Source organism: Rattus norvegicus, chromosome 20, assembly GCF_021556685.1.
Source record: "Rattus norvegicus strain SHRSP/BbbUtx chromosome 20, alternate assembly SHRSP_T2T, whole genome shotgun sequence".
NCBI classification, from domain to species: Eukaryota; Metazoa; Chordata; class Mammalia; order Rodentia; family Muridae; genus Rattus; species Rattus norvegicus.
The window spans coordinates 30,226,788-30,249,400 of NC_141553.1; the positions used below are offsets into that span (position 1 = coordinate 30,226,788).

The 22,613-nt window shown below is 50.2% G+C and overlaps 1 protein-coding gene and 1 long non-coding RNA gene across 15 annotated transcripts; one reads left to right on the top strand and one right to left on the bottom strand.

The window, feature by feature from the left end:
• Positions 1 to 3,590: 3,590 nt before the first annotated feature.
• Positions 3,591 to 20,650, top strand: Tbata (thymus, brain and testes associated). Of its 14 annotated transcripts, none has more exons than XR_015645009.1 (12): positions 6,256 to 6,346; positions 6,666 to 6,852; positions 7,754 to 8,001; positions 10,515 to 10,673; positions 11,681 to 11,760; positions 15,449 to 15,640; positions 16,274 to 16,334; positions 16,572 to 16,897; positions 17,304 to 17,385; positions 18,153 to 18,297; positions 19,519 to 19,571; positions 20,388 to 20,650. XR_015645009.1 is itself a non-coding variant. In XM_087598150.1 (12 exons), the coding sequence occupies exons 2-12, from the start codon at positions 6,698 to 6,700 to the stop codon at positions 20,506 to 20,508; spliced, it is 1,674 nt and encodes a 557-aa protein (XP_087454276.1). In that variant the 5' UTR covers positions 6,256 to 6,346; positions 6,666 to 6,697; the 3' UTR covers positions 20,509 to 20,650. The 14 variants fall into 14 exon arrangements, 10 of the variants coding, with proteins under 10 accessions (NP_001419267.1, NP_001419268.1, NP_001419269.1 ...); XR_015645010.1 differs by having other exon boundaries at positions 15,452 to 15,640; XM_087598150.1 differs by having other exon boundaries at positions 16,520 to 16,897.
• Positions 5,991 to 10,621, bottom strand: LOC147998631 (uncharacterized). The gene is made up of 3 exons (XR_015645842.1): positions 10,258 to 10,621; positions 7,926 to 8,036; positions 5,991 to 6,682 (listed from the first exon to the last, which is right to left on the bottom strand). It is a non-coding gene; the product is annotated as an uncharacterized LOC147998631 (long non-coding RNA).
• Positions 20,651 to 22,613: the final 1,963 nt, after the last annotated feature.

Genomic DNA, 22,613 nt, shown 5'->3' on the forward strand with positions numbered 1-22,613 from the left:
AAACCCTGGGCCTTGTTTCCATATGAACTCATAATTATCTGACATCTTAGATAAACTATAATCTATCCATTATAAATGTCACTCTCTGTTCTGCCTTTTCTGTGAAGTCTAATATTAGTCCTCTTTTCCTGAGAGAATGAAGCAGAGGGCCCCACCTCCAACCACTCCAAGGCAGATCTCCCTTCCTTCTTCCCTGTCCCCCCACATCCCTCCATCTCTCTACATCTGTCTCTCTCTCATTCTCTCTCTCCTCTCCCCTCTCCTGTTCTCCTGTCCTCTTCCCCCTCCCCTCCTCTTCCTCCTCCTCCTCTTCCTCTTCCTCCTTCTTCTCTCGCTCTCTCTTCCTCCGTCTCCCCTCCTTTCTCCCCTCCCCTCTTTTCCTCTCCTCTCTCTCTCTCTCTCTCTCTCTCTCTTTTTCTGTCTCTCTCTGTTTCCTCTTCCTCCCCTCCCCTCCCCTCCCCTCTGCTCTCCTGTCTTCTGTCTTTCTTATTTACACTAGACAAGACTTCTCTGTTTAGCCCAGGCTGGCCTTGAGCTGGAGGTAACCTTCCCATCTCAGTCTCCCCATTCAGCCCAGCTCACTCCTCTTTCTGACAGTACTCAGGTCTCCAGTTCCTCTGCAAACCAGTACTTCAGACATTTCTCTCTTCTCTTAATTTTTTTCTCATTCTGTTTGTTTTGTTTTGTTGTTTGTGACAGGGTTTCTCTGTGTGGCCCTGGCTGTTCTGGAACGTGCTCTGTAGACCAGGATGCCCTTGAAATCACAGAGATCTACCTGCTTCTGCCATTTGCCCCCACTGTCTTAAGACATCCCCTGACTTCCCCACCCCAGCTTTGGCTCAGCACAATGTGGACACATTAAAGGGCACCCTAGGATGCGAGGCAGGGGGTTTCTCAGCTGTGTCAGCAGATTCGGTGGGACACCCCCCCCCCCCCCAGTGCTGGAAGCTGCAGGAAGGAGCTGCTCGTGGGAGGAAAGCCCTCCCTGCTTCAAACACGGTAGGATTTGTATCAGTAGTCACCAGACTGCCCAGGAACGTGCAACAAGGGCTTTCAGGCTGGTTTCTGAAGCGTCACCCGAACCCTGAAGAAACAGACCCAGGAAAAGTCCCCTCTCAGACACAGAATAATCTCGAGGGAAGTTTTGGAAACAAGGGCAGAGTCAGAGGCTGCCTTCCTCTGCAGTGGCTAGAGTCCAATCACATCCCCACCCCCTACTCCCCACCCCCCCACCCCTGGCCCGCTTCAGGTGAGAGGGGGGAGCATTAGGAGAGGTTAAGGCTTGCTCAGAGCTATCCATTTCAATCTCTTTGCTCCCCGGAGTCTACCCACAGAGTCTAGACGCCTCAGAACAATGCAGTGAGGCAGCCCTGAGAGACACCCCATCAGTTCTGAAAAACAACGGCCTTATTTCTAGACCAGCTTCCGGACGCTTTCTCTAGCCTTCTTGGCTTACAGAGCCTATACATATGGCTCCCAGCCAAAACTGCTCCCGGACCCAGGATTAACCTTGCTCCCACATTACTGTATCTGGCTTGGACTTCAGAGAAATAAAGTGAATGAATCACGAAAGGTAGTTACGGACAAAGAAGTCACCCCACATCCTACTTTCACTTAGTGACCAGTAATGGTAGTCATCAATTGTTCCTTCGAACATCTCTTCTGTGTGTGTGTGCAGGGAGAGGTGCACATGTGAAGGTCAGAAATCGACCTTAAAATAACATTCCTCAGGACTCTCACTAACCTGGAACTCACCAAGCAGGTTAGGTGTCCTAGTTAGGGTTACTATTGACGTGATGAAAGACCGTGACCAAAGCAACTTGAGGAGGAAAGGGTTTATTTGTCTTTTGCTTCCACAGCACTGTTCATCATCAGAAGTCAGAACAGGAACCTGTAGGCAGGAGCTAACACAGACTGTGAAGGATGCTGCTTCCCAGCAGGCTCCTCCTGGCTGGCTCAGCGTGCTTTTCTGATTGGCTCAAGGGTGACTCCACCCACAGTGGGTTGGGCCTTCCTCCACCAATCATTAATTAGGAAACTGCCTAACAGGCCTGTCTACGGCCCAAGCTTAAGGAAGCCTTTTCTCAATGAGGCTCCTTCCTCTCCAGTGTCTCTAGCTGGCGTTAACTTGACGTAAAACTAGCCAGCACAAGACTGACCAACTCAGCTGCCACCCAGGCCCAGACCCAGGGCTTTGAGTTGGTCCACCCCCAAATCTATGTCATCTGTGAACTGTTTGGGCATGTGAAAATGCTGTTCCTGTTGATCCAAAGCTGCAGGAGCTCCATGATGCCGGGCAACAACAGATAACCAGAAGGAGTCCCAGTGAGGATCCAGTATTGATGGTGTTACCAAAGCCAGAGATCTGGAACCAGGCCAATAAGCCACTGCAATGAATATTTGCAAGTGAAGATGTGTGCAGGGAGGGGTACACTGTGGGACTGTGGGACACATGGTGACACACTACAGCTTCCAGAACAGGATTTTTTTATGCGTTTTTTTTTTTTTTTTTTTTTTTCGGAGCTGGGGACTGAACCCAGGGCCTTGCACTTGCTAGGCAAGCGCTCAACCACTGAGCTAAATCCCCAACCCCTCTGATCAGTTCATTTATTCTTCAGAACAAGCCTGGAAGTGGGCAAGAGCATTCATTTCCCAGCCCCAGCCTACACAGCAATAGTTAAGAGATCGGATTTGATGCCGCACGTTGTTCTAAGCACTTTAATGTGTGTTAACTCGATTTCCAAGGGACAATAAGTGGGGACCCCATCTCAGCCCTACTGGACCTGAGCCTCCGAGAGTAATTAACCCCCTGCCTGGCCTCCTGAGCAAAATTTTGAAAACAAAACAAAACCAAAATGCAGATAGGTTAGAAAATTGTTCATAATGTGCCTAAGTGGTTAGATTTAGATGAAACTTGGGGAGACTGTAGAAAACAGGCACCTGCTATTCCTGCTATACCGGGAACTCGGTTTTATAGACATTTCTATCATTCCTGCCGTAGCAGAAACTCTGATAGGGTCAGAGACATGAGATTCAGAGCCTTTGGGTAGACTGAGATCACATCAGGATAAATGGCAGAATGGGATTTTTTTAACAGAGGGTAATTTCACTTTATACCCCTGGTAATGCAGACACCTTGACTAACAGAAGACCTTAATCTTCCCTCCCATCACCTGGCCAAGTGAAGCCACCAGGACCCTCCTGATCCTGTGATTGGGTTCCTTGTCTCTACCCAAGAAAGTAGCCAGCTCCCCCAGGACTGATCCTAAGAATGAAAGCTCCCAGAGGCAGAGCCCTGCACAGCACCATCTGGCTTTGTCAAGAGTGGCAAGACCAGAACCCAGCCTAGCCTGAATCCTTGGACAGATTTTCACCCTCTGTCGGCTGCTGGCTGATTCAACGGGGTGGCTAACCTGCTTGCGTGGGTCCGTATTGGAAGTGCGTGGATAGGAAGCAGAGGAGGAGTTTCAAGGGTCAAGAGAGAGTCCTCAGGGAGCTCTCTACACCCCCCCCCCCAGGAAGGGGAAAGATGAATTCCAAGGTGGTGGGGGAGAAAGGTGTTGGGCTATGTTCTGGAGTTGGGGGGGGAGGGGTAACCTAGCAACCACTGGGCTCAGCACAGTCACAAAGCAACAGGTTTGCCCACAATTCCGACAAGCCTTCGATTAGTCTTATCCATCCTGGTCAGGCACCAGGGGCTTCTAGCTCATATGCTATAGTGGGACATCTTCCTGGTGAGTTCAGGGACCTCTCTGCAGGGACAGGGAATGAAATGGGTCCTGGCTCCAGGTGATGAAAAAGGAATGGTGGGGGGGGGGATGAGAGGGTGTCTGCGGTTACATCGGTGGCTCCCTTGGGATCTCTTGTACCTGACTGTCAAGGTGCCCAGGATCAGAAGCAGGAAATGGCAGGGATGGGCTACAGTAGGCCTCATCTGTCTCTCTTCCTAGGTCCCTATTGACCCCTGTAGGTGGGTGTTGACTCATAAGCTTATTAAAGAATTTAGTGGGTCATGTTTAACATTCATGAAGAAAAGAAAAAAAACCCAAGATATAAGTATCCATTCACATCTTATGTGTAGCTATTGCTTCAGAGTACCCCCCATGTTCATTGCTGACACATACACACATGCATGCACACACGCGCACACACACAAACACTCATGTGAATTTAGACCTAAGGAAAAAATGGATTTCTTGCTGTTGTGATGGTCAAAAACGTTTGAGAGTCTCTTCCCTAAAGAGCACCTTTTCCTGTAGGCAGGTGGCTGAGGGACTTCCACATGCCCTGTCTTCAAGCATGAAGCATCTAAGAACCCCAGCCCTTGCCATCGATGATACCTACATGAAGCTTCCTGAAGAGGGAGCCCTGCTCACTGTTTTTAGACAAAAGATCAGCAGCCTGTTAGTCAGATGCCTATGCTGGCCCTTGGCTGTGCAGCCTCAAATGAGGCAAACCCATCACATGCTACTAACCCGATGGAGGTGGTCCTGAGGCATCTCAGAGAGCCTTGCAGATCTGTGGTTCTAGGGCCTTTCTCAGAACTCACTCACATCCTGTCCCCAGGGGCTTTAGATTTAATCATCATTTTAGCTTTGATATCTATCGTCTTTCATCCATTTATTTTCATTGGTTTACTGAGCTGCAGTAAACGAGTCGCCTGTTCAAGAACCACAGCACCACCACTAACTCATCTCCTGTGGCCTCTCCTCCTGTCCCCACCCAAAATGCCACTAGGGGAACGTCCTTAGTTATATTATTGAGTGATCTCATGTTTGTGATGATTCTATTTGCCTGGGAACTTGTGTGTGTGCGCGTGCGTGCATGCTTGGGGGTGTGTATATGAGTGTGTGTATATAAGAGTGTGTGTGTATGAGCATGTGTGTTTGGGGTAGGCGTGTATGTGTGTGTGTTTGTGTGTGTGTGCACGCTTGGGGGTGTGTATATGAGTGTGTGTATATAAGGGTGCATGTATATGAGCATGTGTGTTTGGGGTAGGTGTGTATAAATGTGTGTGTATGTGTGTGTTTGGGAGTAGGTGTGTTTGTGTGTGTTGTGTGTTTGGGGTTAGGTGTGTATGAGTATGTGTGTTTGGGGATGTGTATATGGGTGTGTGATGTAGGAGTGTATGTGTGTGGATGGATGTGTGTGTTTGGATGTTTGTGTTTAGATGTGTGTGAAAGAATGATGTATATGGATGTGTGTGTATGGTATGGATGTGTGTATATGAGCATGCGTGTATGGATGGTTATGTAAGGGTATGTGCGTATGATGTATGTATTTATGATGTGTGGATGAATGTGTTTGAATGGGTTTGTATGTGTTTGTATGTGTATATGGATGTATGTGTATGTTGTATATATATTAGTGTTTGTGTGTTTGTGTGTGTGTGTGTGTGTGTGTGTGTGTGTAGAGGTCAGAGAGCAACTTGGAAGCGTTGACCTTCTTTTACCATTATGTGGGTTACAGGGACTAAACTCAGGCTTGGTGGCAAATGCCTCAGCCTGTTGAGCCATCTTACTGGTCCTTTACTTTTAAAAGGCAACTCAAAGCTGGGCATGGTAGAGAGAGGCCTTTAACCCCAGCACTCTGGAGTCAGACACAGGTGGATCTCTGTAAGCCTGAGACCAAGGCTGGCCTGGTCTCCGTATGAGTTCTAGTCCAGTTAGGATTACATAGTGAGACCTATGTCCTTGCTTCTCAACCTTCCTAATGCTGTGACACTTTAATACAGTCCCTCGTGTTGTGGTGACCCCCAACCATAAAATGATTTCATTGCTTCTTCATAACTAATTTTGACACTGTTATGAATCATAACGTAAACATCGCATATTTGACCCCTGTGAGGTCATTTGGGGTTGCGACCCACAGGTTGAGAACCACTCACTCCATGGGCTTCCAAACCATACTAAGCGCTGTGTTTGCATGGTTGGTCCTTGTTGTGGCTGTCACTACAGTTCATTGCTTCTCACAGCAACAAAAAATCTCAATGGTCTGAACAAAGCTTTACTCCAGTGTTTAGACATAGGTGAAGTCACTGGGTTTGGGCTGTTTTGGACCCTCTGGATGGGGCTACTCCCCCAGACAGCCTAAGTCAGGCAGCTGTAGGAGTTTCTCTTGTGTCTGGGAGAGAAATGACTGGGTGAGACAGTGTCCAGCTTTACCAGGTGTTGTCCTCCTCTCGCCCTCAGATCTTGTGTTCCAGTTTGCACACCCGCCACCAGACCACGAGAGCTGTGCCAGCCATAGAAGACGCCGGCATTCCCAGTCTAATCTTTTCATCTCTCATTGCAAACCCTGCTATGACTACAGAGGTGAAACAGCTGGATGAGCATCCTCTAGTGAGGTGAGGCCCTACACGGCACATGGGCTGGAGAGGAGCATGTAAGGCAAAGGGGAGATGGGGCAGGATAGCCTTGGAGGAAGTTGGTAAACAGGGGTCCAAGGTCCAGGGAAAGCCTTTCCCTCACCTCAGAATGCCCTCTATCTCCATCTGCCGAGGGCCTGGGTGGCTGTGTTGACACAGGTCTCTGAAATACACAGGAGGAGGTAGGGCTACAGCAGAGGGGCTCTGGGGTTTCCAGAGACTTCCCCTTTATTTGGGAGTAAAGGAAGTCTCGCACTGGGTACCGGCACTTCAGAGAGGTTTGCTTTCTTTCTTTAAGACCCGGATTGCCTAGAGCTGAAAGGAAGGAGAATGGAACAGGCTACTCAGGGGGCCGCCCAGCAACGTCTTCCCAGGAATCGGGGGAGGCGCACCTGGCTTAGCATATTCCCAGCCCACCTCCACTCCACCAAGGGACCTCCCTCCAGCCAGGGCCAGCAAGAGAAGGAAGTGCAGAAAGCCACCAGGCAGGTGGTAGAGTGCAGGCTCTCCTGGGACACAGACTTCGGCTTCCTTCAGGGACAGAGACTAAGCATCCTCAAATCCTGGGCAAAGGATGGGTTGCTGGGAACCTGAGACAGCTGGTCTCCAGCCTCACCCAGCAAGACAAGAGTTGGACGCTTCTCGCGTCCTGCTCCCCCACCCCCACCCCACCCCACCCCAGCCGCTTTGGTGTCAGTTCCGCGTCTCCAGGGAGGGACCACGTGGGCAAAGGACTCACTAAGACCACCCTGGTCTTGGCTCTAGTTCTCACCCCTGGGTGCTGAAGCTAAGATAATAATGACCCAGGGGAGGCAACAGCTAATTTTGGGGGGTTGCCAATTTTTTGGTTTGGGGAGAAGCTTATGTTGGGGCCAGCCTCTGTTCCCGGGGAGTGTATATAAAGGGTGTTTGGCACCTAGTAGGGGATGAGGTGACTAGGTGGGTCTGAGGTTTCTCTTTCTGGTTTTAGATCTGGTCTCAGGAAGAAAGCGGGGATCCTGGGAGGTTCCATCTGCTCTCTGACAGATGGGCCCCAGCTCCCCACCAAGGCATCTTAGGAAGACAGAGGCCCACTGGGACCAAATGGCATCATTGAGAAAGGATTCTGGGGGAGCCAAGCTTTGTGGGGGGTCCTTGGGTGGGGGTGCCATAAAGGCAGACTTCAGCCTCTGGGGCTGGGCTTCATGATAGGCACTTGAGTCCTCGAGGCCTGGTGAGCCAGAGGAAACACCACTGGTCTTTTTTTTTTTTTTTTTGGTTCTTCCCCCCCCCCTCCCCCGGAGCTGGGGACCGAACCCAGGGCCTTGCGCTCCCTAGGCAAGCGCTCTACCACTGAGCTAAATCCCCAACCCCTCACTGGTCTCTCTTTAACCATCCCTGCTTCAGTCCAAAGACAGAGCCCCAGCCTGAGAAGAAGCCGGAGCAAGTTCCAAGGAGCCACGGGGATGTTGGGTTCCAGAAAGAGCCTGTGGTCCCAGGCATTGTGGATTTCGAGCTGATCCACGAGGACCTGAAGACCACAAAGCCCCCAACACTGCAACCAACACCCGGTGCCTACCGCTTTGGACGCCTCAGCCATCATTCCTTCTTCTCGAGGCATCACCCGCAAGCACAGCGAGTGACTCATATCCAAGGTACAGCCGAGGGCGCGGGATCTGGCCACAGGGACCTGTAGAGGCGGCGGTCGGTCGATTGGCAGAGGGCGCAGGATCTGGCTGCGGGGGTTGGGGGGGGGCTGCAGAAGCGGGGTTGGGGGGCGGGAGGAGGTCAATCGCTGATTGATCTTGAGATCTGCTATAGAAGAAGCATGCACTCACATTTCCCTGGTAGAGTCAAGAGAGTGTGGAGGTCCTAAGGCTGCCCAGTGGCCAAGCCAGGACTGATCTGGGGGGCTAGAGGAAACTGCGGCCTATAAGGGAGACTCTCGACTTCCGACTCATGCTGCTTGGATCTTTTGGCCATCAGTCCACCCACCCATCCATCCACAGCATTGCGAGCTCCGAGAGGACACTTGTGTGGATTCTAAGAATATGACGACAGACAGAAACAGACTACTGTCACTGCTGTCCTGGAGCTGACGTCCACCTGGGAGGGATGAGACAGAGTAAATGTCTGTGTCGGGCTACAAGAGGGGAAATGGCTATTTTCAAAAGGTTGTCACAAGGGTCCCAGTAAATTACATGATATTGAGAAAAATTAAAGGACAAGTGAAACCCGTGGGCACAGGTCAACTAAGCACAAGAACATCCTGCAGAGGGACACAGAGGTCCTGGCTCTGTTGGAGGTACAGCAGGAGAGCCCCTCGGTGTCTGGGGCAGGACACCAAGTAGAGGAGAAGAGATGGGTTCAGACAGGCATTGGAGCCAGATCGGGTGGACAAAGAGGCCACTGGTGCTGCCTTAAGTCACCTCAGCCTGACATAGTGTATACTCCTGTAACCCTAGCATTTGGAATGCAGAGGCAGAAGTATCACCACGAGTGTAAAGCCTGGTCTATATAAGAGGTCCTGCTTAGCCTGTGCTACCTAGTGAGATTTTTGCCTGAATAATAATAATAATAATAATAATAATAATAATAATAATAGACAACATCACTTCACTGATTCAAGTGGGACCACTGGGAGGGTGACAGCCCAGAAGTGACCATGAGGGATATTCGAACAAGGTCACACTGGCCTTGATGGAAGCTAAACCATGGAGCAGTGGAAGATTCCATAGCTCTGGTCTAGAGGTACAGAAGGGAAAGGATTTGACCACTGACTGCAGGTGAAGTATACAGGGCAAAGAGGCATCGACGTCATTCCTTATTGGTCAGCTTGGGCAATAGTGGACCAGAAAACCCTAATACCAAGAAGCCATCAAGGGCCAGTTGGGGAGGAGGTAGAGGTGGGGAGGAGCCACTGGCAGAGGAAGCAGAACAGGCAGGGAGATACCACTATGAGAGCCATTTGGGAGGGAACAGTGCCCTGTGAGGACATGTGAGAACAGAGCTTTGGATTCGCAGGTTGAGAAAATTAGGAGATGATAGAGGAGATGAGGAGAGGTCAAGAAGCCAGGAGAATGAGGATCCAGAGGCTAGAGCAGCAAAGGCCTAGCCACACTGTTCCTTGCCTCTGGATTGGTGATAATGTAATTGATTGTTCAGACCAATCTCTCTCAGATCAAGACTCTCCTCCACCCTGTATAGCTTTTCTATTGTTCTTACTGTACCCCCCCCCACTTGTGTGTGTGTGTGTGTGTGTGTGTGTGTGTGTGCGCGCACATGCATGCTCATGTGTGTGCAGGTAGAGGCCAGACAACAACCATAGCTGCTGTCCCCCAGGCACCATCCCCATTTGGCTGATGGCTGGTCCCGTGAGCACTAGGAAATCCTCCTGCCTCCACCTACCCAGCTCTAGGATTATAAGCCTGGGCCACCATGCTTGGCTTTCTGTGTATGTATGTGTGTGCACATTCACCCTTATGAATATGGATGAACCTGTGGCCAGGTTTGCTTGTGGAAGTCAGAGGTCAGCCTCAGCGGTCAGTCTTTGCCTTCTACCTTGTTTGATACAGAGTATCTTTGTTTTTCCATCATATATGCCAGGTTAGATCGCCAGCAAGCTTCCTGGGTATTTTCTTTCTTCCCCAAATCTTCCCGTACATAGGAACACTAGATTATACAAATGCCTTTTATCTGACTTTTATGTGGGTCCTGGGGATTCAAACTCAGAACCTCACATTTGCATGTCAAGTGATTTTACTCACAAACCGTCTTCCCTAGACCTTTTTAAAAAGTCATGGGTCTAAGTATTGGACACAAGTTCTCTTGCTTTCAAGGCAAGCACTTACCAACTGAACTGTCTTCCCAACCCCTGTGTCTTTGCTGTAAACTACCTACAATTCACTGACCTGTCACGTAAAGCCAGAAGGCCTTCAGGAGGAGGTCCCATGAAGACTGTCTTGCCTCTGTGTGCCCAACTCACTGGTGACCCTGAACAGGCCTTCTTGTCCTTGTGCCCACGAGTAAAGTGGCTGCTGGTCTAGTTGTGGGCTCTAACACTATGAGTTTCTAGTTACAGGAAGAGGAGGACCTGGAGCACTCCCCGCCCCTCACCAGCCCCCTGGAGCTCCTTGGGTCCAGCCCACAGATCTCACTCCCTCTGCAGATATCGCTGGCAAGCCCATCTGCATGGTCAGGGACGAGTTCTCTCTGGCGGCCTTGACTCAGCCCTCATTCTTAACCCCCTGTGTGATGGGGATGCCTACCGTCTCTGTTCCCATTGGGGATCCACAGTCCAATCGGAAGCCCCGGCTTTCTACTTCCGGTGAGTACTTTGGCCAGGCAGTTCTACGTGGGGCTCATACCTTCCCCGAAGTGTGTGGTTGGGCAGAGGCCAGTGAAGGAAGGAGCCATTGTTCTTCTAACCGGGTCCCTCTTTTCTCTCATTTCCTGCCACCCGCAAATCCACCCTGTTTGGATTTAAGAAGTAATGAAGTTAAGCCGATTTGGGCCTTAGTCATGTGACTTGGCGCTAGAGACGAGAGCAACACCTTATGTTTAGTTATATTTAGTGTCTTGTAATATTTAGTGACAGGTACTCTGGGGCAGAGGTTTATCCGGACCTCCAGCTGTGATGTTGGAGAGACTTTGGAGGTCAAGCCCTACTCTTCTGTTCCAGGGATGTGTGTGTGGGAGAGCCAGGAGGATAGGGTGTGGAAGAGATCCTGCTGAACAGGGTGACAGCCAGTTCAGGGCAGATAAGTTTGAGAGCTCGCTATAGAACAAACACTAAACCTGTCTTGAGAGTCACTTGCTTTTTTTTTTTGTAGATTTATTTATTTATTATATGTAAGTACACGGTCCCTGTCCTCAGACACACCAGAAGAGGGCATCAGATCTCATTACAGATGGTTGTGAGCCACCATGTGGTTGCTGGGATTTGAACTCAGGACCTGTGGAAGAGCAGTCAGTGCTCTTAACCTCTGAGCCATCTCTCCAGCCCCGTCATTTGCTGTCTTATCAAGAGACACGGCATCTTTCCTGAATTTCAGTGTAGGCTCCAGGCATCTCAAGGGGGAAGAGATATCAGATCAAACTGCTTGCATTTAGACACAGTAGCCTAACGTCCTCCAGCACGGAGAGGACTCAGGGGAGACTGCCAACATTAGCAAACCCTGATCCAGGGCAGTTTCTAAGCCTTTGGGACAGAAAGGCTTACAAAGTGAGGGGCTACTTCTGTCTAGAACCTTTCCTCTCCATCCCAGTCCTGATGTCACAGGGGTGGCAAAACAGTCAGTCACCCCCTCCTCTTGTCCTGTCATCTCCTCTCAGCCACCTGGAGGAAGAATTTAAAGGACCTGGCCTCCCGAGTGACTTTCTTCACTAAGGAAATCGCGTCAACAACCAATGAGGTTGGTGTTGAACAAAGAATGGAGACTAGAAAAAAAGCCTTTGTAAGTTCCTCCAATGCTCAGCAGCTGGCATGGGAGAGGAAGGACCCTCATAATCATGAAGGTGACAGTGAAGGTCAAAGAAACACAAAATCACACCTAGTAGAGAAATCCAGGAAGTGTCCCCAGGAGTACCCTCTAAAGCAGCGGTTCTTAACCTGACCCTTAAATACAATTCCTCATGTTTTAGTGACATTCCCCCCAATAAAATTATTTCCATTGCTACTTAACCACTGCAATTTCACTAGTTATGAATCATAATGTAAATATCTGACAGGCAGGATGGTTTTAAGAGACCCCTGTGAAAGGGTCGTTTGACTCCCCAATGGGTCACAACATACAGTTTGAAAACCGCTGCTCTAGGTTCCTCCATGGATGCTTATATGAGGAAGACTTCTGAACAGAGACCCCACCCACCCACCCAGGCCCATCTCAGGACATCTTTTTTTTTTTGGTTCTCCCCACCACCACCACACCCCCCCCCCCACACACACACAGCGGGGGACCGAACCCAGGGCCTTGCGCTTCCTAGGCAAGCGCTCTACCACTGAGCTAAATCCCCAACCCCCATCTCAGGATATCTTAAGAGAACAGAGCCTGGAGCACAGGGTATGGAGAGGTGAGAGGTGGGGGCAGGGGGGGATGACTTTGAATGTAGGGAGGAAAACATTCTTAACGTCCCACACTAGTTAGGATCCAGTTCCATCAGGAGTGGAGAGTCACTGGAGGCTTTCAGACAGAATGGAGATGATTTCAAGGGTCTTATTCCAGGACAAAATGCTAAGGGACAGACCTGGCCCTTTTTTTTTTTTTTTTTTTTTAAAGATTTATTCATTTATTATATGTAAGTACACTGTAGCTGTCTTCAGATACACCAGAAGAGGGAATCGGATCTCTTTACAGATGGTTGTGAGCCACCATGTGGTTGCTGGGAATTGAACTCATGACCTCTGGAAGAGCAGTCGGGTGCTCTTAACCACTGAGCCATCTCTCCAGCCCCAGACCTGGCCCTTTTTAATGGAGTGTGTTTTGGTCAACTTGTGTGTAGAGGTGGGGACATGGCTTCTTGTCCCTGCTTGCAGCTAACTCATCATGGTGCTCAGAGTAGCTCAGTTGAATGTCCAGGTCTCCTCTGTTTTAAAGTGAGAAGAAAAATGGGTTTGGCGATGCACATCTCTAATCTCAGCACCAGGGGGACAGAGGCAGGAGGATTACTGCAAGTTTAAGGCTAACCTGCTTTCCACAGTAAAGTTCCAGGTCTGTCAATGCTACTTACTGAGGCTTTGTCTCAAAGCAAATAAAAGTAAAACAAAGGGGGTTGGGGATTTAGCTCAGTGGTAGAGCGCTTGCCTAGCAAGCGCAAGGCCCTGGGTTCAGTCCCCAGCTCTGAAAAAAAGAAAAGAAAAAAAAAAAAAAAAGTAAAACAAAGGAAAAAAAACCATGGGGGTGGGGTTTGGGGAGAGATAGTAAACTCTATAGCTAGAATTTCAAGGACAGGAAGCTCTAAGACTGCCATGCACCCAGAAGCTTCCTGGGGCAGAAAAAGAATGTTAAGGGCTGGGAACACAGCTTCTTCAGAAAGCACTTGCATATACATATATACATATACATATACATATACATATACATATACATATACATATACATATACATATACATATACATATACATACATGTGTGTATGCATATGAATATGTGTGTGTATATGTTATGTATATGTAGTATATGTATATACCACTAAACTACTGACAGGCATAGTGGAACATGCATTTAATCCCTTGGAGGGCTGAAGCAAGAAAATCTATGTGAGTTTGAGGCCAGCCTGATCTACACAGTGAGTTCTAACATAGCCAGATCTATGTAGAGAGACCCTGTCTCAAAAATAAAATAAAATAAAATAAAATAAAATAAAATATAAAATACACTTATAAAGCATGAGGACCTGAGTTCAATCTTCAACGCTCCCCTTTTTAAACTTTTTTTTAAAGCCTTTGAGGGTTGGAGGACTGGAGAGATGGCTCAGTGGCCAAGAGCACCAGCCGCTCTTCCAGAGGACCTGGGTTCAGTGTCCAGCATCCATATGGTGGTGCACAAGCAGTCATAATTCCAGTTCCAGGGGATAAAGAAAAGACACTCACTGCACACATGTGGTCCACCTCCTTACATGCAGAGAAACACACACACACACACACACACACACACACACACACAGGCACACACAGGCACGCACATATACAATCACACACACACACAACCCTCTTAAAAAACAAAAAGCTTGACATAACAATGCATGCTTATAATCTTTGCTCCGGGAAGGCAGAGATGAACAAGTTCCAGGCTAGTGTGAGACCTTATTTCAGGGGGAAAAACCTGTAAGGAATGACACTAGAGGCTGTTCTCTGACTTCCCTGCACACACGTGCACACCTGAGCATCCATATATACCTGTACACACATGAACATACACACCCCACACACACATACAAGCACAGACACACAAGCAGACACACACACAAGCACAAACACACAAGCAGACACACACAAGCATAGACACACAAGCAGGCACAGATACACAAGCCGATACACACACACACACACACACACAAGCACAGACACACAAGCAGACACACACACAAGCACACAGACACACACAGCATAAATACACACACAAGCACAGACACACACACACACACCACACACACACAAGCGCACACACACCACACACACCTCACACCACACACACACACACACACACACACACACACACACACACACACACACACACACACACACACGGTTGGCGAAGCAGATGGAGAAGGAAGGATATTAAGCTGTGAGGAACAGACCTCACTGGGAGGGGCAGCTGAGCCAGGAATTAGGGCGGAGAGTGGGAGGGTGTGGAGAGTTGGGGGGAGGGAGGTAGAGGGGTGGTGGTGGAGGTGCCCACAGTTCGTGTTCTCCTTCACCAGACCAGAAGGGGAAACAGCGGTATCTGGGAGAATGTTGTGTTATGGGGGTGTACCACTGAGAGTCAAGAATAGGGAGGGAGGAGGGGGAGGGGGAGTGAGTGGAGGCTTACCCTTCCCAGGCAGAGAGGGGAGGTAGAGCTGGTGTCCCAGATAAGCAGAGCCCAGTCTGAATGAGAATGAGGGCTGAAGAGTGTACCAAAGGGGCTGGAAGAGAGAAGGCCTTCCTCCAGACTTGTAGGTGTGGCTCTTTAAGGCCTTCCTCCACCAGCCTTAATGAAAGGATGGTCCTCGCTTGTTCACACCGGTTTATTTGGAGGTGGACTTGAAAGGCATACACTTTATTCAGGGTGAACCAGGAATTTAACACCTTTTGAGGGAAGGAATGTCCAGGAAGGGAAGGACTATCTAGTTACCTCATTAGCATGGAGAAGAACTCCAGGTGTCTATGCTACCCAGTGCTGTGATCCTCAGTGAGGTGTCATGATTACCTGCTCCACGGCAGGTAGAGGCAGACAGGGAATGGCTCCCCTCTTGCCCGTCTCAATTCAGAGATTCCAGGTATTTGAGCTTGTTCAACGTTTGTACCATTCTTAAGCTGTCTGGTGGCACAGTCCATGCACCCATCATGCCTTCTCCTGCCCTCGCTGGCTCCTAGTGAGTCTCTGCTCGCTTGTGTTCCAGCAGAAGGACGAGCCTCCTATGAAGGATCCTTCTCCGAGAGAGCAGGGGGCCAAGTACTCAGCTGAGACTGGTAGGCTTATCCCTGCTTACAGCCATGCCCTCACCCGCCGAAATCGCCAGGCCCAGCGGGGCCACACTTCTGGCAAAGGTGGAGGAGTCCAAGCCTCCATTCTGCAGGACCAGGAACTGCTGGTAAGCCCCTACTCTGGAGGCAGGGACTGCAATGGTCTCAGCCTCCAGGTTCCCAGGCCTTCCGAGCCAGCACCCTGTCTGTGGGAGGCTTCTTCAGAGAAGCCTCCTAAGACGGTAAGACCAGAAAGACCCTGTCCCAGGATTCAGCTTCCTGGGCTCTGAGCCCCTCTGCCTCTAGACAAGCCTGTTGTCATCCTGACCCCCTCTACGTAAGTCCCCTTTTGTGGGTCATTGGCCAAATTGGGACCATACGTGTGTTACCACTGTATTACAACTGAAGAGGACATCCATTGTTCTTGAGAGAGCTGCACAGACCCTGAGGAGCTTGGGGGCAGGGCCTGCAAGCGTAGCCTAGCCTGGGCCTTCTGTTGCTCCTTTTATCACGGAGGCTTGAAGTGGGCCCCACTGTGTGGCCGTGATGCCAGTGATCCCTATGAAAATGCGGGAGTGTTCTCCACAGCCCCTTAAAGGCCGTGCTTTTGGGCCTAGCAACATGGATAGAACAGGCAGATCCCAGGATCTCCACTCAACAGATGAGGAGGTTTGGGCTCTGTTGGATAGTAGTCTATGGCTCAGGTCCCAAAAGGATGTGTAGGCAAAACCAGGCTAGAATTGGTACTTTCTCCATCATAGGGCGGCCTCACCGCACCTGGAGTTAAGTTCTCAGGTCCCGTGGGGAGGGGGCCCAGGGCAGGTAAGGAGGACGGGGAGAACTGGGAAGGGGCAAAGGGCAGCTCAGGGTGGGTCACCACTGCAAAGGGATGCTGGGAGACTCGGGTGGACATCCAGCAGGTACAGGCCTGAGGAAAAGCCCAACCCAGTTCCTACTCCACCAAGGATAGGTGACTGGAAAATGCTAAGGAAAGCCCACTTTCCTAGGATTCCTAGGGCTCCACCTCCTACCTCCGGTACCCCCTCCACCCCTCCATAGCTACAGACAACACCGGCAACCTGGCCTAGGAAGTCCCCCGAGCACATCCAAGAAACAGACGGAACATATCCTGCCACTACTTGACCCGAGGCCACAGAAAAAGCCACCGGCAAAGAAAGCAGCTAGGGATGGAGATTCCCAGCTGCTCCACTGGATGGAACCCCTCACTAAGCATTTGGCAGAAACCACCCAATCTGGCCAGCAGGCTGCCAACAGCGAGTCCCCTACCTCCTGGCAAACATTTCCAGATTCTTGGAGCTCCAGGGTGGGGAGGCCCTTGGGGTACCCCAAGTCACCACCCAAAACATCCCAGCATGCAGGACTCGGTGCGTCTCTGAGGAAGTGACTGGCCAGCTCTGATTTTGCTGTCCCAGTGAGGGGCCCTAGGTTCTAACCAGCCCAGTGGAACTATGGTACTGAAGGGTTTACCCATCTGATAGCTGAGGCTTGATTCTGTTCTAAAGTCCCTATTTGATGGCTTCCTTTTCCCAGGCCCCACGGTCTTTACCTGCCCAGCAGGGAGCTTACGTGTATCTGCACCCCTAAGACAATTGTGACAAAAAGTCCCCCCTCAAAGTGCTAGTTCCCATGGAGGAACCTTTAGGGGAGCCAGTTTAGCTAAGCTCAGAGACTGATCCCATGTTGAGGGGAGGATCCTACTGTTCCCTAATACATTTGCCTGCACGTGCGGCAGGGAATCCTACTGACCATGACCTGTCCTCTTATACTCAGATCCTGGAGCTTCTTTGTCAGATTCTACAAACAGATTCTCTAAGGGCTATCCAGTTCTGGCTGCTCTACGCTCCGCCAAAAGGTGAGGACCCCCAGAACGTGGTGCTCTCCCAGCTTCTATTCCAGGGCCTTCTCTCCTTTCGTTAGGGAGTTCAAAGCATTTCCAAAGTCTTCCCAGCATCACTTCCCCCAGCAGAATTTCTGTGGCCCCATTCCTTGGTGGGAACCCTTCTTTAGTACCAACCTCAGGCATAGGTGTCTGGGATGAGAAAAATAAAATCCAGATTGCACCTAGCAGACACCGTCCACCCACCCATCTCCTCCTGCACTCCCCCACCCCCCTCATCCCCATTGCTGTAGAAAGCATATGCACATGGTTGCAAACAGGAAGAACACACAGGCTTGTCTATAAAACATATCTGCTTTAGGGCAGGGTGGAAGGGCACATCTCCTCGGAAGGAGCTAAAACTCACTCTCAAGGTTTCTAGATAAGAGGAGGGAGTTGGAGGGGAGGGGTGTAAAATCCCAGATTTCCAAATGTGGTGGTGGGAGGGGGCAGGGAAGGAGGGGGAAGGGACAGAAAGGGCCAAAACCAAAGTGCATATGGGCTTTCATGGTTGGAGAGGGTGCTGAAGGGCTAAAGGACTCTGCTCACATAGCTACAAGCACTGTGGGGACCTTCCTTGGAAGCAGGGGTTGGGGGAATTTGGAGGGGAGGGGAGTTTTGGCAGGGAGGTGACCTTTGAGGAATGTAGCACTATTAGAGAAAGCTGTCCTTCACCAGGGTCTGGGCTGGATGAGGTAAGAAAGGGGCAGGGCTGAGCATACTGCCCCGGGCTGCTTTTTCAGAAAAAGATTTGGCTTTGGGGCTTCTGCAGACGGCCTTGGCTCAGCTCATCCCCCAGCCTCTCCCCTCCATCCCAGCAGAGAAGCTGTGGCACCAACTTCAAGAGCTTCAAGACCCTCCTCAAGAGATACAACAGGCAACCTACAGGTGGGCTCCGGCCCCTCACCTGCCCTTCTATTCCCAGAACCATACCTTCATCCATCGCCACCATAGTCCCTGGTTTACTGACCCACCCATCATCCCTGCATTGTAGATGGGGAAAGGAGGGTGGATCCTTGAACAAAGCTGGCCAGCTACACTGATTTATGTATCAGTGTGCATTGAATACAGTTGAGAGATCCTGCTTCTGTGATCAGGACAGAGAGCACCCATGTGGGTGCTGAACTTTGGGTCCTCGCACACTTGCACAGCAAATGCCATCTCCAGCCGAACACTAAGGACTAGAAAAGTTGCGAGGCTGGGAAAAGGTCACGTCTGGAAGTAGGAGGAGCACAGGTCTGCTGGTCAGGAAAGGACAAACTGCAGGGAATAACATTTGCAGTTACAAGGCTGAGAAACTGGCTCGGGTTTGGGGGAGGTTTATTTTGGTGGGTAGTTGTTTTTTGTTTTGTGGACCAGGCTGGCCTCAAACCTGCTTTGTGTTTGAAGATGACGTTGAACTCTTGATCCTTCTGCCTCTGCCTCCTGAGTGCTGGGATTACAGGTGAGCACCACCACATTCTGAACAGTGCTGGGATGGAACCTGCCTTGGCACAAGTTAGGCAAGCATTCATCAGCTTATCTACAAAGGACTAGCTAGGGCTGGGGTTCATTGGTAGACAATTTTACAGGCCCTGGTTTAGTTCCTAATGTTGCAACATTGTAACTAAGCCAACCGGAAAGAGAGCAGCAAGGAGGGCAAGTTCTAAGGTATGACTGGATGAGAAACCCCAAGTTGGCCTCTTCATCCCTTCTCTGAAGCCTTCTGCTAGAGTTACAGGGAAAATGAGGTGAAGGGGGCTACTGCAGCTTAAGGCTCGCTCACACAAGGTAGAAGAACATTAGCCGCTTGTCCAGAACCAGCTTGAAAGGCAAGGGGCTATGGGAAAGGCCATAGTGGTGGCTGTCCCATATGACTCCAGACAAGAGAACCTTGGTTCCCTGTGGTGTCAGCAGGCACAGAAGGACAGCTCTCAGGCTCCTGCTTAGGAGGTGCAGGGAGGTGCCTGGGTCCGTGCATGAACTGCACTGCGCCAGGCTCCTCAGGAGGGGTGTCTTGCTTTTCCTGAGAGCTGGTGGCTTATCACACCCGTGCCAGCCACCAAATCCTACTCGCCCGACCACCTGTAGACTCAGCCTCCCAAGCCTGTCTTTTGTACTTGGTTATAGTCCATCCCTGAAGAAGACGAAAACACCACCAGTATCCAAGACAGACAAACCAGGTAAGAGTCCTCAAAAGGGTTCGCTGAAGCCAGCTCCGGCTGGATTCCTGCCCAAGTCGGTTGGCTCACTTCTGCATGCAGCAAACGTGTATTGAAGACTTACTGTGTATCAAGTTGGGGGAGGGGGGGGGAGTCGTGAGGGAAGGATTGGGACAAGTGCCTATGTCATCAGGGTTTATTTCTTAGAGAGGAAGTATCCAAAGGACAAAAGCCCCTGGGAGGACAGTAGGTGAATCAGGGAGATCTCCCTGTCATAAAGCATAGACTCTCCCACTTGGGAATGCCCAGGGAGAATCTACAAATAGAACTGATGGAAGACCAAGCTGGACAGGGTATCTGGGCTCTGTTAGGGGGGTGGGGAGGCAATGGAGGGAAGACAAGAGAGGGTGAGCCACTCTGGAGGTTATGAGCATGATGTGGCATGCCCCTGTGGTCGATATTCGAGGCATGGATGGCAGTGAAAATGGCAAGCAAGGACAAGGGAGCCAGGAAAAAGGCCCCTGTGGTGGACATAGTATCTTAGACCAGAGAGTGTGGGATAGGGTGGCAGCTGGAGGGGAAGAAGAGAATGCTTGTCCCCAGTGGACATGACTCTTCCTTGTCAGGCTGTGCAGGGTCCCAAGCACTCAGCAGAGTGTCTGGCGGGTGTGCCATAGGGGCTCGATTCACGTTCGATGTCTGGAGGAGAAGGGACCTGGGTGTAGCCGGGCTCCCACAGGGGAACCACCTTATTTCAGGTCCGAAGGTGAACAGAAGGCAAAGCAGACCTTGACCTCGGTACTTCCCTGTCTTTCTGCTTCCTCTCCCATCCCCCAGAGTACATGGGCAAAGCCCAAGTCCTCCTAGTACATCCGATCGAGAACCGAGAGGAGAAAATGACCAAGCCCAAGGCCTAAAGCTGAGGAGCATCGCTGAAAGCACGGAGACTTCTGAGTAGATCAAAGGCAGTTAGTTAGCTTGGGGAGGGAGCACTGGCTCCTGTCCTGCTTCCTTGACTCCAGCCCCTGGCCGCCAAGAATACTCTACTAAATAAAATACTGCCCTCCCTCCCTGGGTGAGGGCGGATTTACCCTCCCTCAGGAGTGTCTGTGTTTTGGATGGTTTATTCTATAAAAGCAGTGTCCCCTCCCAAGGAGCAAGCCCATGGTACTGCCCACAGTTAGCAAAGGTCTTCATGCATTCACATAATCTCCCACAGGCATGCACAGAAGCCTGTCTCATAGGTGATTCTAGATCCTGTCAAACTGACACCGAACATGACCATCCCAACCACCATGCCTGGCCACCTGTGTTCATATTAAAGCACCTCGTTTTTAATGCCCTTATCCCTTCCCCCCTCCTCAGTGGCAGTCTAAGTGACAACCGTGCCCATTGCTGTTTCTCTGGCTTCACCCTTACCCTGACAGTAGATTTTTTCCCCAATTACATCCATTCAAGGTTCAAAAATGTGGTCAAAACTAACAGGGAGGTTACCATCTAAACCACCAGGGGGTGGTGGTTTAAATAATGGCCCCTAGGCTCACAGGTGTGCTTAGGGAGTGGCACTGTTTGAAAGGATTATTAGGTGGTGTGGTCTTGTTAGAGTGGGTGTGGCCTTGTTGCCACACCCACTCGTTGTGTTACTCACTGTCTGTGGGCCTCGAGGTTTCCCAAGTCCATCCCAGGCCCAGTGTATCTTCCTGTTGCCTGTGGACCCAGATGTGGAACTCTCAGCTACCTCTCCAGCACCGTGTCTGCCTCTGTTCCACCATGCTTCCTGCCATGATAGTATTGGATCAAATGTCTGAAACTGTAAGCCAGACCCAATGAAATGTTTTCCTTCGTAAGAGTTGCCTTGGTCATGGTGTCTCTTCACAGTAATAGAACAGTGATGTAAGACAGAAGGGTACCCCTCCATCGTGAGACTGTCCTTCCCTCCATCTCTTTACGTCTTGCAGAAGTGAGACTCTTTCTTGTCTTTGTCTTGCCTGTATGAAAAACTACCACACAGATACCTTGGATTAGGTAGTTCATAGACAACTGAAGTTTGTTTTACCTTCTAAAAGAGGAAAAGTCCAAGGTCAAGGCTCTGTAGGTAAGGACCTGTCATTCTTGGATGAGGACCTTCTCTATGCCCTTGCATGGCACAATGGGAAGACAGACTCCCCTCAAGCCCTTTTGGAAGGGCACCTAATCACTACTTATTCAAGAAGTGAAAACCCCCATGAGCCAATTCCTTGTATAGGCCTGTTTTTTCAAGTTGAGACAGGACTCTCCATTTAGCCCCATTCAGACTGGTTTTGAACTTAGTCTTCTTGGTTCAGCCTCTCTAGTGCTGGGATTGCAAATATAAGCCATCGCCCCTGGCCAGGTCCCAATTTCTTAACACTGTGAGTCACCCTGGGGACAGTGTTTAACACTATCACCTTTCTGGAATCTGGGGGTGGGGGGGGGTCGACCAACCATAGCACCCACAAAACAGTAAGTCCCCAGACCCTTATTGTTGACTGCTGGAGACCGCCCTCCGGTTTTCTGTGTCTGAGTGTGGAGCAGTTCCTAGGCATCTCCTACTAGAATTCTCTTCACCTTTCTGTATCAGATTTGTTTTTCTTGGCGTAACTTCAAGAAGTCTGACATGTTGTGACCTGTGTCACAGTCTCTTGCAACCTCTGTTTTTATTGATGTAGCTCTGAAGCTCTCCAGCCTAGACCATCCAGCTTCATCAACAACCTGAGCCCCACCAAGGGTTTGTTTGTAGTGAAGGGGACATAATGCTGTCACTGGCCTTATCCTAGACAAAATAAACTACAGCTGGCACGAAGTTTTCTTGAGTTCCTCAGGGTGTATTGTTACGGGTGTCTTAGTTAGTAGGGTTTTACTGCTGTGAACAGGCACCATGACCAAGGCAAGTCTTATAAAGGATGACATTTCATTGGGGCGGGGCGGATTTATAGGTTCGAAGGTTCAGTCCATCATCAAGGTGGGGGCATGGCAGCATCTAGGCAGCCAAAATGCAGGAGCTGAGAGTTCTGTATCTTCATTTGAAGGCTCTAGGAGAATACT

Coding starts and splice junctions, on each gene's coding strand:
- Tbata (XM_087598150.1), top strand. CDS start 6,698: ATGGAACAGGCTACTCAGGGGGCCGCCCAGCAACGTCTTCCCAGGAAT. Junction 10,674..11,680: donor GCCCCGGCTTTCTACTTCCG/GTGAGTACTTTG, acceptor ATCTCCTCTCAG/CCACCTGGAGGAAGAATTTA. Junction 16,335..16,519: donor GGGGAGGGGGCCCAGGGCAG/GTAAGGAGGACG, acceptor CCACTTTCCTAG/GATTCCTAGGGCTCCACCTC.